Genomic DNA, 16,047 nt, shown 5'->3' with positions numbered 1-16,047 from the left:
ACACGTGCTGGCACAAAGAGATGGCTCCGGACCCCTTGGTGCTAGAGGATCCTCGCTTTGCCCTTTGTGATGGAGACTGAAATGTCTTAACCCGTAAGCCGAAATGGCTCTCGATCTCGGAGGCGAATATCATTCTTTCCAAGAAAGCCAAAGCACTCTGTGCTCTAGCTGCATCCTCACCTGCATGCCCCTTCGGAATGAGATTTGATTCACTCTTTTAGTGTTGCATTTAGAAACAAAAAGAATTCGGTACCACAGACTCGGTGGTCACAGGGTGGGCCGCAGTTCCTGCCCAGGAAAGGCGAGTGGTTTAGACAGGTCTCTTCACCAGCACTTTGCAAGGTAGCTTTCTTGGGGACATTCACTTATAAGGCTTTGTGTTATGCTAAGGTTTGATTGCTTTGGAGTTGCCGGTAGAAACAGCACCTGGATGCTCTTACTCAAAGATGTGGGCAAAATTTGGGCCACCTCAACTTTCCCAATAAGAGTTGTCCTGGCTTCACGTCAAGATCTGTAATAGCCTCTAAGATACATGCTGCCAGGTTTTATATACACATTTATAGTACTGAGTGTACTTTCCCCCATGTCTAAAGCATTTACTTTCAGTGGAAAATCCAGCAATTGGTTCACTGTTCCAAAAAGTGAGAATATAATCCGAAGAGCCTCTGTGTCATCCATGTGAAACTGGAAGCAAGTACCCCAACTCAAATTGTACTTCATTTCTCTCTTAAAGCCACCAATACCACTCAGAACATTTCCAACAAAGGAGCAGCTATGAGGGGAACAAAGCATTATCTAAAAAAAATAAGTCTTAAAGAGAGAGTCCTCTAATCTCTCTCTGCCCTTCGCGCAGGACTGCAGTGCAGCAAGACGGCACGAACAGTCTGTGTCGACCTGTCTTTATCTTGACCTTTCTGTGCTGCAGGAAAGATATCGATGAAGAGGCCAGGCAGGAAACAGAATTGTCAGATGGTTTGTGACTAAAATTCTGGCTTGGACGGTTGGATCCAGTAGCCTGTTCGAACGGTCTCCTGACCTGGAATGAAAGGAAGCCATACTGGTCGATTTAGTGAGGGTGAAATTCTAAGGGTGCTTTCACAGCCAGCCGTTCTCACCAGTACTCCTTCTGATACCCTCTTGGGCCACTTGGATCTTCTCTCTAGCATCTCGGGGGCCCCGGCACTTCAGGCTCAGGCTCTGCCTCTGCCGTCATTATCTAGACATCTCAGTTTCCTTTTCCTTCCACCTCTTCATTTCAGAAATGGTAGCTGAGTTCCGATGACTCCTCACCAGTTTCATCTTCTTAGCTCCTGGCCTGGATTTCTGGCCTAAGTCTAGTTGACTTTGGATTCTTCTCATGGGTCACATGTAGTCTCCACTTATGGGAAGGAAAATGGGGGTGGTGTTTTCTGATACTGACCCTTAGCTGTCGGAAACTCTTGATGTAAGTACCTTTTCCAGGTAGGAGACTTTGCAGTGGGTGGTTGAAACGAATCCAGATACCAAACCTCTGACAACCATAAATACGGTCATTTCCTTTCAAATTCCAGTGTAGTATCTTGTGATCTCAAAGCTTTCTGCTTCCCCTTGTACAGGCTTTGTTTTCCTAACTTAGTTTTTGTTCTTGACTGCAAATGCTAAACGAGCGGATAAGTGGACTGAAGAAGCTTTTTTTTTCGGAATGTCCTCAGTGGAGCAGTCGCCGTGTCGCATGCAAAAAAAAAAACCCACGGAAAAGTTCTCTGTTTGATAAATGGAGAAACGGTCATATCTTTCTACCCAACGCTGGAAGCAAAATCGTGCTCTGTGCATTTTGATATTTGATCTTTTTTTCCGAGACAGTAACTATTTTTCCACAGTTGGGTTTATCATTATCATGGTTCATACTCGTCTGACTGCTAAACGATGCCGTGTTTCAGTTTGTGTGGCAAGAACGAATGGAATAAATTTGAACTGTGTTCTGAAGTGAAGCGTCTGTTGACTTCTCTGTCAATCCCCGCAAGTCTCAGCAACTCCCCCTTACAGCTTTGTATCTGCCCACTGTGCAATAACTCCGACCCGGTGAGCCAGCTGCTGTCTTAGCTGCCTTGGGATTGTGTTGTGATCATCAAAGAGAGGGGAAGTCCCCCTTTCCAGATGAAATTGTCTGTGAGCCACTGACCACTGAAACTCAGCTTCAGAACATCAGAAGAGCCCTGCTGGATCAGACCAGTGGTCCTGTCTCCCAATGGCCTTCTCCTGATGTTGTCTCCTGGCTCTGGGATTCAGAGATTTAGTGTCTCTGAACGTGGAGGTTTCATTCAGCCACCATGGATAGACCCAGGAGTCTTTTTGTAGAAAAAGAGCTGCAGGAGCTCATTAGCATATGCCATGCCCCCTGACATCACCGGAAATGATGTCAGAAGGGGAAGCAAAAGGGGGGGGAGGCATCTTCAAAAGCCTCCCCTTCCCCAGCCGACCTGCGGGGGGCGGGGATAGAGAGTTGGGCCGCAGAAGGCGGAAATAGGGAAGGAAAGAGAAGAAAAGAAGGAAGGAAAGGGGATAAAAAGAGAGAAGGGAAGAAGGGAAAGAAAGAGAAGGAAAGGAAGAAAAGAGGAAGGAAGGAAGAAAAGGAAAGAGAGAAAGGAAAGGAGAGAAGGAAAGGAGGGAAAGGGCAAAGAGATGGGGGAAGGAAGGCTCTCCCACCCCCATCAAGCCCCCGCCACCCCGGCAGATCCCTCACTTACCGCAACGCTCCAGGAAGCCGATGACTGGCCTCCCCAGGGCCACAGCGCTCCAGCGCAGGCCCCGAGAGGTCGGTGACGGGCCTCTTCGGGGCTCCCTGGGGCTGCAGTGCTCCAGCGTGGGCCCCGGGGGGCCGAAGACGGGCCTCCTCCGGCCTACCCGGGGCCGCAGCACTCCAACGCAAGCCCCGGGAGGCTGACGATGGGCCTCCTCGGGGCCACAGCACTCCAGTGCGGGCCCCGGGAGGCCGACGACAGGCCTTCTCGGGCCTCCCCGGGGCTGCAGCACTCCAGCACGGGCCCTGGGAAGCCGACGACGGGCTGCAGCATGGGGAGCTGGGGACGGGGCTTGCTGCCACCACCATTTGTGCCAGCTTTTGGGCTGCCGGAGCAGTGCTCCGGCCCCAAAAGACCCCTGGATAGACCTATCCTCCATGAATGTGTCTAATCCCCTTTGAAAGCTGTTTGTCCCTGTGGCCTTCACAACATCCTCTGGCAGCGAATTCCACATTTTAAACTGTCTAAAAAAGTGTTCCCTTGTTTTGTAAAGGGAACGGACACAGCCTTCGATTCAGATCCTGTCCTCGGTCCCTAGGATGTTCTGCTGTCCCTCAGTGCTTTCTGCTGACAGGTTCCATCAAGTTTCTTATCAGAACAAGCATTTCTAGGGCAAGAGCTAACGAGTCCTGTTTGCATCTGCTTGCGCAACAGGGAGGTCTTGCAGCATCCTGCGCTATGTCCTATGCTGCTCCGGAGGCTCCTGAGGAGCAACGTTTCAGGGGTAAAAAGATAAGACACTTGGGAGGAGGTCACAAACCCCCAGTGTGTGAGAACTCCCTCCGTGTTTTGGGTCACGCATGTACTAGTCCTTCCGAAGAACTAAAATTCTGGAGTGGGTATTCCTACAGTTTCTCTGAAGACTACACATCACGTCCAATGAGAGATCTTTCTGCGTAGTTCTCATTCCTTTATTTACTACATTTAACCCTGCCATCGTACGAGACTATAACATCAAAGAAGTAAAAGTCGTGACCAAATTACTAATGTTGTTTCTGTTACACTCGGTGAATTTCAAATCTGAATAATTCATGCACAGACTTGGCTTTTATAAAATCACAGAATCATATTCTTCTCCCAATCCAAAGGTATGCCCAATACATACTGGAAAAGTCCCAAAGGAAAATGACTTTTCACAATTTCAGTGAGCAATACTCTTCAGACAATTTGGGCATCGTTTTCAAACATTCATATTCCTTCAACCAGCCAGCAGAGAAATCAATGGTCCTGGCAATGTGGAGTCGGCTTGGAACATCCTAGTTTCCTCAAGGTCGGGACCAGTGTTCCCCTCTAAGCTGAGTTGCTGTGAGCTAGCTCATAGTTTTTTAGCCTCCGGCTCACACATTTTTACCTTCACTCAGGGAGGGTGGCTCCAGAGCCAACTGATTTATGCAGGAGCCAAATCGCTCGCTCCACAACTTTAATGCCAAATAGCTCACAAAGTAGAATTTTTGCTCACAGCTTAGAGGGAGCATCGGTCGGGACTCCAGTATACAACTGTTTAAATGCAAATAACAAAAATTCCAAGAAGTTCTCTCCTCAGTTGGCATTCACCTTCAAGTTTCATGGTTAACAGTGCAAACATCTAATCGAGTGCGTTACATTTTTATTTACTTACTAAATTCCTAGGCCGCCCTCCCCTGTGAGCAGGGCTCAGGGCAGCTTACAACAGAGATGTACAATAAAGATATGTTAAAAAAAATTAAAACCGACAAAGAAAGCAACAGTCCTTAATAAAATCGATCCGTCCCAAGATGGCTAGCAGTCAGAATTCCTGGTTTAACAGATCGCAAACCTCCCAATCTGGAAGAAACTTGTAAAAGATGGTGGGGGGGACACATGAAGAGTAAGAAGAGTATGAGGGTGCCAGGTCACATAATTGTGCCGTCGCTGTCCGCAACCGAAACCTGGCGAAACACCTCTGCCTTACAAGCCCTGCAGAAAGGCAACAAATCCCGCAGGGCTCGGATGTTCTCTGGCAGAGAGTTCCACCGGGCAGGGGCCAGGGCCGAAAATGCCCTTGCCCTGGTTGAAGACAGCCGGATCCCTCTCGGGCCGGGGACCACCAGGAGGTTCTTACATCATTTTTTAAATTTTATTTTATTTGTTAAATTTTGACCCCGCCTTCCCAGCTGAGGCTGGCTCAGGGGGAATCCAAACCTGGTTCTCCCAGATTAGAGTCTGCGCACTTAACCACTACACCAAACTGACAAAGAGCCAAATCCTGCAGGGCTTGGATGTTCTCCAGCAGAGAGTTCTGCCAGGCAGGGGCCAGGGCTGAAAAAGCCCTTTGCCCTGGTGGAAGACGGCCGGATCTCTTTCGGGCCAGGGACCCTCGGGAAGTTCTTACTTCCTGAGCGTAACGCTCTTCTTGGGGCATATTGAGAGACATGTCTGTGTGTTTAAGTGCCTTCAAGGTGCAGCCGACTTATGGCCACCCTGTTTGGTGAGAGAGCCAGTCTGGTGTCGTGGTTAAGTGCGCAGACTCTAATCTGGGAGAACCAGGTTTGATTCCCCCCTCCCCACTTGCACCTGCTGGATGACCTTGGGCAAGCCTTCTTTGTGACCCCATGGACCAGATCACGCCAGGCCTTCCTGTCTTCCGCCGTCCTCGGAAGCTGGCTCAATTTTATATTCGTTGCATCTATGACACTGTCTAACCATCTCATCCTTTGCCGTCCCCATCTTCTTTGACCTTCAGTCTTTCCCAGCATCAGGGTCTTCTCCAGTGAGTGCTCCCTTCTCATTTGGTGGCCAAAGTAGTTGAGCTTCAGTTTCACTCTCTGGCCTTCCAGGGAACAGTCAGGGTTGATTTCTTTTAGGATTGACTGATTTGAACTTCTTGCAGTCCAAGGGACTCTCAAGAGTCCCGCTAGTACTCAGGGCTAAAAGAGTGCCTACCGCGCATGCGCGCATCCTGCCACCGGGATGCCATGTCCCGTCGGCGTTGTTCCCGCAAACGGGATATTGGTGGGGGTGAGTCAGGGGGCGTGTTACTCCAGCGTGATTCTGCTTCAGCTGTGGCTTCAGTCTTATCAGGTGCGGGGTTTTCAGGAGCCGGGAGCTCATCCCCAGCAGTACTTAGGCCTTCTGCTGGCGCCAAATGCTTATCCCCAGCAGTACTTAGATCTTCTGCTGGGGCCAAGTGCTAAGGTGCAGCTGTGACACAGGCACATAAAACGGCACATATATTACAGTAAAAACACCTAAAACAGTACTACAACCAATTGGCGACATAAGTGCTAGTATTATTCTTGATTGTCGTTACTTCAACGATGACTGCCGTACTCCGTTCTCGTTAAGATGCTGAACTGCAGGCTGTGGAAGGTCAGTAGTTCAGCAGTTCGAGACCCAGGTGCCGCATGATGGAGTGAGCTCCCATCTCTAGTTCCAGCTCCTGCCAACCTAGCAGTTCGAAAGCAAGAAATTGCAAGTAGATAAATAGGTACCACTTCGGTGGGAAGCGTTCCGTGCGCCTTGGTGTTTAGTCATGCCGGCCACATGACCACGGAAACGTCTTCAGACAGCGCTGGCTCTTCGGCTTTGAAACGGAGATGAGCACCGCAACCCTAGAGTCGGATTCGACTGGCTTTCGAGCAAGGGAACCTTTACCTTTTTTACAGCACTTCTATATGATTCCAGTTAGAAGGCTGCTTCTCAGACTCTGTAGAGTGACCACAACTGATATTAGGATATCTGCTGACATAGCAACGTTTTTTGGAGGGGGGTGTAGCGTTAAGTGCCCTCCCCGCCTGCCAGGAGAGAATGAAGATGCCCAGTCACTTCCCACAATCAGAAAAGGCACCTTTAGACATTTCTCTGCTAGTCTGACATATTTATTGCTTTACAACTGTTGACCCGATCACCTTAACTTATCTAGTGTCACTTTGCATCCCTTGATCACCACCATGTTGCATGTTCATGTGCTGTTCATTCTCGCGCTATAGGTCTGAACCTTTTTTGCCATTCTAGGCATTTGACGAACACTCATACCTTGAATAAACCTTTGTTGGTCTTAAAGGTGCCGCTGGACTCTAAATTTGTTGTACTGCTTCAGAGCAACATGGCTGACCAACTGGATCCATTTAAAGGAACATACACACATAACTTGAAATCATTACAGGCAGGGGTCATTTCGTAGAAAAAGAGGTGGCGAAGCTCATTAGCATAATTTATTTGCATAGGCCACGCCCCCTTGACATCACCGGGAGTGTGTCAGAAGGCAACACCCACTGCTCAGGCTCCACTGGACTGTTTTGGATTGCTATTGGGGGGGGGGACATGCGGATCTGTCCTCGCAGGGGAGAGAGAGCTTGTGCCTGAATAAAACTTGGTCTTAAAGGTGCCACTGGACTGTTTTGGATTGCTAGCTATGGGGGGGGAGGGAAACGCGCAGATCTGCCCTCACAGAGGAGGGAGAGCTTGTACCTGAAGGCGGGCCGGGGGGGGGGGCTCTGCAACTTAACTGGCTGCTTCTTGCTCCTCATGGCCCGACTGAGGGCTGCTGGGAGCAGGGGGCGGGGCTTGTTGCATGTGCCCACCCCTTGGGCTCCTTACTGCCAGAGCTCCACTCCTGTGCACTCCCGCAGGAAATGACCTCTGATTACAGGGACGCTTAAGACAGAAGGGCCGATAACGGAAGCTTGGCTGTTGGGTGGAAAGAAGAGAGGGTTGCCAACTCGAGGTTAGAAAATTCCTAGAGATTTGCAGGTGGGGACGGGGGGGATGGGACTTCAGAAGGGTCTAATGCCCTAGACTCCACCCTCCAAAACAGTCTTTTCCTCCAAGGAATCTAGGGTTGCCAACCTCCAAGTGGGGGCTGGAGAACCCCCCCCCAAAATTACAACCACTCTCCTGATGACAGAGATCAGTTCCCTTGAAAAAAAAATGGCTGCTTTGGAGGGTGAAGTTGATGGCTTTATATTCTGCTGAGGTTGCTTCCCTCCCTGACCCTCACCCTCCCAAGGCTCCACCCCCAAACCTCCAGGAATTTCCTGACCTGGAGATGGCAACCATAAGGGGAATGAATCTGTAGTAGGGAAATCCATTGTGATTCCCGGAGAGCCGCTGCCTCCACTGGGGCTGTGTGGGGGGGAAGAAAGCATAAGGGAGGCCGGGAGGGTGATGGAGGCCAGAAAGTGAAAGAGAAAACAGGATGTGGTTGGGGGGAGAGAGGAAATGACAGGCATGGAAGAGAAAGTAGGAAAAGGTGAGGCGGGAGGGAGAAAGAGTGTGAGAGGAGGAGGAAGCAAAGTTTCTTGCCGGCCCCCACTTTGTATTGTGCATTCCTCCAAATCTCTTTGACGACTATTCATTATATTTTGTGACGGGTTTGGGGGTCCTCAATTTGCATGCAGTACTTTAGCTCTTATTGGCTGAAGCTTCCAGAGTAACTGGTGTTTTTTTTTCTGGAACTCATCTTGCAACTGTCCTACCTCGCAGGGTTGACCTCATTGGAGATATAAGGTGGTTGGAGACTTGGTCCTTGGTCTCTGCTTGTAAGTTAAGGGGCTGGTGGTAGTGTTACCTTGGGGCTGTGAGGATTCACACCTTGGCAATTTGGGGTTTTGTTTCTGATCAGCCCGTCACCCCTCAGGAAACTGGTTTAAAGTATTTCACACCTTCTGTAAGCTGAGCAGATACCATGGACCCCAATCTGGGGAGAGGGGGAATGTTGGACTGCCATCTGGCTCCCCAATATGTGCTGGGTGAGTGATAAGGATCACAGCACACTGCCCATTGCACTATAGGGTTGAACTGTGTGCAAATAGTGAATGGATTGACAGCCAATTGGCTACGTGTCCTCAGCTGGTGGACACAAAGTGAGTGTAATTGGCTGGTATTTAAGCTTCCCGACTATACAGGGGAAGTTGTTCTGACCCAGCAGTGCATAATGTCCCCACTCCTCCACTTGCAGCTGCTGGATGACCTTGGGCAAGCCATAGTTCTGTCAGAGCTGTACTTGAAAGAGCAGTTTCTATCATAGCTCTCTCAGCCCCACCTACCTCACAGGGTGTCTGTTGTGGGGAGAGGAAGGGAAAGGAGTTTGTAAGCTGCTCTGAGACTCTGAGTGAAGGCTGGGGTATAAATCCCTCCCCCCCCGAAACCTCTCACACACACACTAGTACCCCTGCGTGCCTTTCTGTAAAACTGAGTTTGATTCCACTTCATCTGTTACTGACCAAGCTCCTAAGAAAGCAATTCTTTGGTCAATGCTGGGTTGGAAACAGAGAGAAGGAACGTTGGTGGTCATCTAGTCGTCCTTACGTCAGTGCAGGAGTAGGCACCTTGCAGGGCATTCTCCAGAGAGCTCCCAGCCAGGCTGTGAACAGACACAGCTGTGCTTAACTTCCCCAGGGCTGGTACATTAGGCTTTCTAGTTGTAGAACAGCATGCTAAGAAGACGTTGTGGGGGAGGACGAACTGGATCCTCAAACCAAGAACACAAAAAGGCCCTTGCTGGATCAGACCAAGGGTCCATCTAGTCCAGCATCCTGTCTCACACAGTGGCCAACCAGTTCCTCTAGAGGGCCAACAACAGGGCATGGAGGCCAAGGCCTTCATGAGAACATAAGAAGAGCCCTGCTGGATCAGATGTCTAGTATTTTGGGGGAGGGAGAAGAGGAGGAGCCCTGTGTAGCCAGTTTCGAGTTAGCAGAAGCTGGCAAGCAGGAAAATGAGCTGCAGGGTTGTCAGGATTCACAGCCAACAGCTGGAATGGGGCCCTCCACCCCGGATGCAGCAGGTGAAACTATTGGTCATTTCCAGCCCTCCAGTATCACCCACACCCTTAGAGCGCTGCAAACAGAGGCTAAGAACAGTGCTACAGGAGAGACGGCAAAGTGCATGCCTCCTGGCCTGACGTCAACTGTTTGCTGATAACAAAGATGAGTAGTTGCAGGATTATTCCTGAGCAGCTGGCTGCAAGCATGACCTTTAGGCATGTGGCTATAAAAACCAGCCAAAAGCGGCTGTTAGGTGTGGAAGCAACATGTATAATAGACATTCAACCACCAACTCTGCCTTGCCTGGCTTCTGGTACCTGATACTCTGACCCTGCTAGCTAGCACACTCTATCTTATGATCTTTCTAATCAGAAAGAAACTCCCCCTCCTCTTCCTCTGGATCGCTATCCGAAGAGGTGTCTGGTTCCCAATGTGAACTCTCTCTCCTTCTTTTCCTATCAGAAGACGCCTTTTGAGCTGCTTATTGGGCCAGTGAAGCCCTCTTTTAGAGGAAGACAATCTTTCTGAGTCACCCTGTCATGCTGGGAAGGGGAGGGGAAGGTACTGGATCGGACCATGTCTGTTCTAGGGTTTCCCCCGTGGCAGAACCTCTCAATTTCCTCATGCACAGTTTGTCTAATGAGGGCAAGAAAATCAGAGGAAAGAACAGAAGGCCCGGCTTCTGGTGCTCGACTCACAAATCAACGTGATCAGCTGTCATCAGAATGGGCCCTGGCTCTGTGTTAATTGCCGGCGCCTCCAAACGTTGGTTCCGATTGTTCCCACTGCATCGACTGGAGAGATTTTCAGGACCTTCTCTCTCGGTATGTTGTGCTCAATGGATCAACATCTGCTGATGGTCCCCAGCCCAAAGGAGCCTCAACCGGAGCCAGGGCATTTTCAGCCCTGGTACTGGCCCGGTGGAACACTCTCCTGGGTGAGATCCAGGCTCTGCAGGACTTATTAGTTTCAGGGGGCCTGTAAAACAGAGATGTTTCGCCAGGCCTATGGATGAGGCGGTGGAGTCCTACCAGTATTGGCCTCCCCGACGCGTTTCCGGTGTGTCATTTTCTATGATATCTTCTCATCCGGTCACCTCCTGCAACACTGGTTTAACCATCCGTGATCCACGTATATGGAGCGGCCTCAGAAACAGCTGTACTGGAGCCACCAATGAAATGAAATGATTTTATAGCTGGATTTTAATAATTTATTGATATTGCTGATTGTTTCCTTGTAATTTATCATATTTCTTATATTGTTATATTGTGGCTTCGTATCACCCTGAGCCTTGCCATGCTGGGGAGGGTGGGCTAGAAATTTAATAAAGCAAATATTAAACATGGGGAGACCACAGCCTCCATCTGGGTGATTGGAATGGCAGCCAGGGGTCATTTCCTGCGGGAGCGCACAGGAGCGGAGCTCCAGCAATAAGGACCCCAGGGGGCGGGCACATGCAACAAGCCACGCCCCCTGCTCCCAGCAACCCTCAGTTGGGCCACGAGGAGCAAGAAGCAGCCAGGTAAGTTGCAGAGCCCTCCCCCCCCCGGCCCGCCTTTAGGTACAAGCTCCTCTATGAGGGCAGATCTGCACGTTTCCCCCCCACACAATAGTTAGCAATCCAAAACAGTCCAGTGGAGCCTTTAAGACCAAGTTTTATCTGTGAGGACAGATCTGCACGTTCTCCCCCCCCCCCCAATAGCTAGCAATCCAAAACAGTCCAGTGGAGCCTGAGCAGTGGGAGTTGCTTCTGACACACTTCCGGTGATGTCAGGGGGTGTGGCATATGCAAATGAGTTATGCTAATGCGCTCCTGCACCTCTTTTTCTATGAAATGACCCCTGATGTCAGCCAGTCAGTGCTTCTAACTCTTCCTTGGAGAGAAAACCATCACTGCCCTTGCAACCCTCCCTTATACGAGTGGCTGAAAGGACACACTCTTAGGACACACACTGAGAGCCAGTTTGGTGTAGGGGTTAATCGCGTGGACTCGAATCTGGGAGAACCGGGTTTGATTCCCCACTCCTCCACTTGCACCTGGCTGGATGACCTTGGGCAAGCCGTAGTTCTGTAATACCTGTCCTTGAAAAAGAGCAGTTTCTGTCAAGAGCTCTCTCAGCCCCACCTACCTCACAGGGTGTCTGTTGTGGGGAGGGGAAGGGAAAGGAGTTTGTGAGCCGCTCTGAGACTCCCTTGGGTAGCGAAGGGCGGGGTATAAATCCAATCTCCTCCTCCTCCTCTTCTTAAAGCCTGCCAGATTTAAAAAGAATTAAACAAAAAAAAGAAACCTGTGCAAAAATCATGAAAAACGTTCAACAAATAAAACAATATGAAGTTACATAAGTGGTGTTGTTGATCAAAAATATAATGTATACTACGCAAATCAGTAACTCAAAAGCACAAAGTGACGGAACACATGGTCCAAATCCACAAATAAAAGCTATGCTTGCCAATTACAATATTGTAGAATCATACAAAGCATCTTTTATTTGTGGATTCGTGTTATTACTGTTTTATATTTACTAGTTTCTCAGCCGTTTCTTTGCTATAAGGCGGTTTTGGTGTTCCATATTTGAGGAAGCAAGGCGAGACGAGTTTTGCAAAGGGGAATTATAAATATTGACGTTTGGACTTTTCACTGTTTGAGAAATTTGACTTGGGACTATTTCTGAATGTTATTTATGTATTTGGACCATGTGTTCCGTTGTTTTGTATTTTTGAGCTGCTAATTTGCATAGTATACATTATATTTTGATCAACTACACCAGTTGTATCAGTTTGTATAATTATATTGTCTGTTGAATGTTTTTAGTTATTTTTGCACAGGTTTCAGTTTTTAATTTACTCCTGTGCTTCTCTGCTGTTTAGATTTGAAAAAAAATGGCTGTTGCCTCGGTCAGAAAGTTCTCCTGGTACTTGGGCTGACAGGGACGAGGAGGTGTTCTTGCCGTAGAGGCACAAGGCAGGAGTTCAGAATCGGAGTGGGAGGAAAAATAGTAGAGTAGGTGAAGATGTAGGAGGAGGAGGAGGAGGGATATAAAGAAGAAGAAGAAGAGATTGGATTTATACCCCGCCCTTCACTACCCAAGGGAGTCTCAGAGGGGCTTACAAACTCCTTTCCCTTCCCCTCCCCACAACAGACAGCCTGTGAGGTAAAAGAAGAAGAGATTGGATTTATACCCCGCCCTTCACTACCCAAGGGAGTCTCAGAGGGGCTTACAAACTCCTTTCCCTTCCCCTCCCCACAACAGACAGCCTGTGAGGTAAAAGAAGAAGAGATTGGATTTATACCCCGCCCTTCACTACCCAAGGGAGTCTCAGAGCGGCTTACAAACTCCTTTCCCTCCCCCTCCCCACAACAGACACCCTGTGAGGCAGGTGGGGCTGAGAGAGCTCTGAACGGAGAGAGTCTGAAGTGGGAAGGGGGAATAGGCAGAAATCACACGTCCTTCCATTACTGAAAATGCACAAGATCCAAGCTTATTAGGACCAACAGGAACATCACAGATTAGCAGACAGGATGGGAGTTTCGCAAAATTCTTCCTTAGGCTGGATATTCAATACAAAATTAAAGGCTGGGGAAAGAGTGAGTAGAGACGAAAAGGGATGTTCTGAGAAGAATACCAGAAATGGCTATTGCAGTACACTGGTTGCTCTGAAATGACTACAGGGTTGCCTTGCTTTTTCATAGTATAACCTGGGCTATTTTCGGGCAGGAACGCACAGGAACGGAGTTCTGGCTGGCTTCAGAGTCGGCCACGCCCACTACAGCCAAAACCTCTGCGTGCCTGGCTACAGAGGGAAGGCCTGGAGAGTGAGACACACACCCCGGCGACTCCGAGGCAGGTGGACCGGGGGGGGGGCCTTGTCCGGGCTCCCCACAGCTGCAGGGCACCCAGGCAAGCCATGGGGGTGTGGCCTAATATGCTAATGAGTTGCACTGTCAGGGGTGTGGCCTAATGTGCTAATGTGTTTCTGTTGTTGGGTGTGGCCTATTATGCTAATGAGTTCCTGCTGGGCTTTTTCTACAAAAAGAGCCCTGGATAACAGATTGTGATAAGTCATTCAGAAGGAACCAGTGCATCCCAACAGTAATCTCTGTCACTCTTGTAGCATCACACCTAAAATTTTTAGGTTAAAGGGGCAGATGATGCAAAAGGCTGCTGGACATCTTTCTGACTACACCTCCTGCATTTTGTGAGCATCTGACCTTTTTAAAAAATATATAGCATCAGCCATGTGGAACAGTGAGCTCCAGTTTATAAAAAGCTACACGTATCTATTAAGTTTTAAAGATTTTATTAACTCTATTTTCTTTCTACACAGCCTCTTCACTAAGGCAGGCCTCTCTGTCTTCACAGTAAACCAGCACATGTACAATCCTGCACCCAGCCAATCCAAATGGTGTATCTCCCCTCCAAAAGCTGAATTCTAGTTTTGGAACAAAAAAAATCCAAAATACAAAAAACTTGCAGAATAAATGTTATGCAATTTGTTCTGCATGCTACAGTAGTGTACACTGTTCACTCAAGCGTTTTTCTCAGAGACGGGGCAAAACCTTGAGTTTGGACTACCAAAGGGCCATCGTAATACAACTGTGGTTGACTATCTGCATTTTTACCAAAGCTCTGAGTTCCTGAACAATGCCAGATGCAAAGCTTTAAGGGGATTACTGCTGACGGTTGCAGGAACACTCGGAAAAAACAACAAAGCTTCACTCTTCTCTAGAACACAGTTCAAGTTTATTCCATTCGTTCTTGCAACACAAACTGAAACAAAGCATCATTTACCAGTCAGATGTGTATGAACCATGATTAAACCCAACTGTGGAAAAACAGTTACCGTCCTGGAAAAAGATCGAATATCAAAATGCACAAAGCGCGGTTCGGCTTCCAGCATTCGGTGTAGATATGACCGTTTCTCCATTTATCAAACAGAAGACTTTTCCGCGTGGGGTTTTTGCATGCGACGTGGCGACGGCTCCGCTGAGGACATTCCACTCTTGCCAGCTTCTTCTATCCACTCATTTACTATTTGCAGAAGAATGTAAACTAAGTTAGGAAAGCAATGCCTGTACAAAGGGGAGCAAAGTGAGCTTTGAGACCACAAGACGTTCGTTCAGACTGGAATATGAAAGGAAATGACAATATTGTTGGTTGTCAGAGGTTTGGTATTTGGACTATTAGTTTCCATCGCCCACTGCAAAGTCTCCTCTGGAAGAGGTATTTGCATCAAGAGTTTCCGACAGCTAAGGGGTCCGTATGAGCAGCCAGCACCCCCATCTTCCTTCCTGTAAGTGGAGATCACATGCTATTCACACCCTGAGTGGATGAATCCAAAGTGAACTAAACTTTGTAATGTTTAGGTCAAAAATCAAGGGCATAACCAAGGATATTTCACTTTAATGGGCAGGGAAGCCTACTGCAATTAGGCCGGCCATGTGCTGGGAAGATGAAAGCAGTGGGACGTCACCGGAACTCATCTACGCTTTCTGAAATGAAGACGTGGAAGGTGAAGATGTCCACATGACAATGAAAATCACCAAGCGTGAAGTGCCGGGGCCAAGATGCTGGCGAGACGATCCAAGCGGCCCACGATTGTACCAGGAGGACTACCGATGAAAACAGCCGGCTGTGAGGCGGCCTTAGAATTTCCCCCACGTTAAATCAATCAGAATGGCTTCCTGTAATTCCGGGTGTGGAGACCTTTCAAGTAGGCTACAGAATCCAATGATCCAAGCCAGGGTTTTAGAGTTGCATCAAACCATCTGACAATTCTCTGTACTGTCCAGCTGCTTCATCCATACCTTTCCTGTGGCACAGAAAGATTAAGACAGAAACAGGCTTACAAAGACCAAACACATCCAGCTTGCTCCACTGCAGTCCAGCGCCGGCGGCAGAGAGCGATTGCAGGGCTCGATTTTTAAGACTTTTCATTAAACAACTCGTTGTTCCCCTCACAGCGGCTCCTTTGCTCGAATCTTATCAGTGGGATCCGTGGCTGTGAGAGAGAAATGCAGCCCAACTGGAGTTGCGATTACTAGGTAATATTCTCTCTTTTGGGAACAGGGAATCAACTGCTGGATTTTTCATGGAGAGTAAAAGCTTTAAACATGGGAAAAGGTACGCTCAGTACTATAAATGTGCACAGAAACCCTGATCTTGGAGGCTATCACAGATCTTGACGTGAAGCCAGAGCAACTCTTATTGGGAAAGTTGAGGTGGCCCAAATTTTGCCCACATCTTTGAGTAAGAGCATCCAGGTGCTGTTTCTACCGGCAACTCCAAAGCAATCAAACCTTAGCATAACACAAAGCCTTATAAGTGAATGTCCCCAAGAAAGCTACCTTGCAAAGTGCTGGTGAAGAGACCTGTCTAAACCACTCGCCTTTCCTGGGCAGGAACTGCGGCCCACCCTGTGACCACCGAGTCTGTGGTACCGAATTCTTTTTGTTTCTAAATGCAACACTAAAAGAGTGAATCAAATCTCATTCCGAAGGGGCATGCAGGTGGGGATGCAGCTAGAGCACAGAGTGCTTTGGA

At 48.7% G+C, this 16,047-nt stretch overlaps 2 protein-coding genes across 2 annotated transcripts in view; one reads left to right on the top strand and one right to left on the bottom strand.

The window, feature by feature from the left end:
* LOC107114178 (myotrophin) overlaps window positions 1-940 on the top strand; it is a 16,386-nt gene extending 15,446 nt beyond the window's left edge. Inside the window, exon 4 of the mRNA XM_015415617.1 lies at window positions 926-940. Within this exon, the coding sequence (XP_015271103.1) occupies window positions 926-940 (15 nt within the window). The remainder of the gene's footprint in view (window positions 1-925) is intronic.
* Window positions 941-2,879: 1,939 nt separating this feature from the next.
* Window positions 2,880-16,047, bottom strand: part of LOC107114177 (myotrophin-like) — a 31,370-nt gene continuing 18,202 nt past the window's right edge. Inside the window, exon 5 of the mRNA XM_015415616.1 lies at window positions 2,880-3,044. Coding sequence (XP_015271102.1) covers window positions 2,880-3,044 — 165 coding nt within the window. The remainder of the gene's footprint in view (window positions 3,045-16,047) is intronic.

This window comes from Gekko japonicus, unplaced genomic scaffold (genome assembly GCF_001447785.1).
Source record: "Gekko japonicus isolate JY-2015 unplaced genomic scaffold, Gekko_japonicus_V1.1 scaffold2761, whole genome shotgun sequence".
In the NCBI taxonomy this organism is placed as follows: Eukaryota; Metazoa; Chordata; class Lepidosauria; order Squamata; family Gekkonidae; genus Gekko; species Gekko japonicus.
The sequence above is the reverse complement of the archived record's forward strand: the minus strand, read 5'-3'. Positions and strand labels throughout refer to the sequence as shown.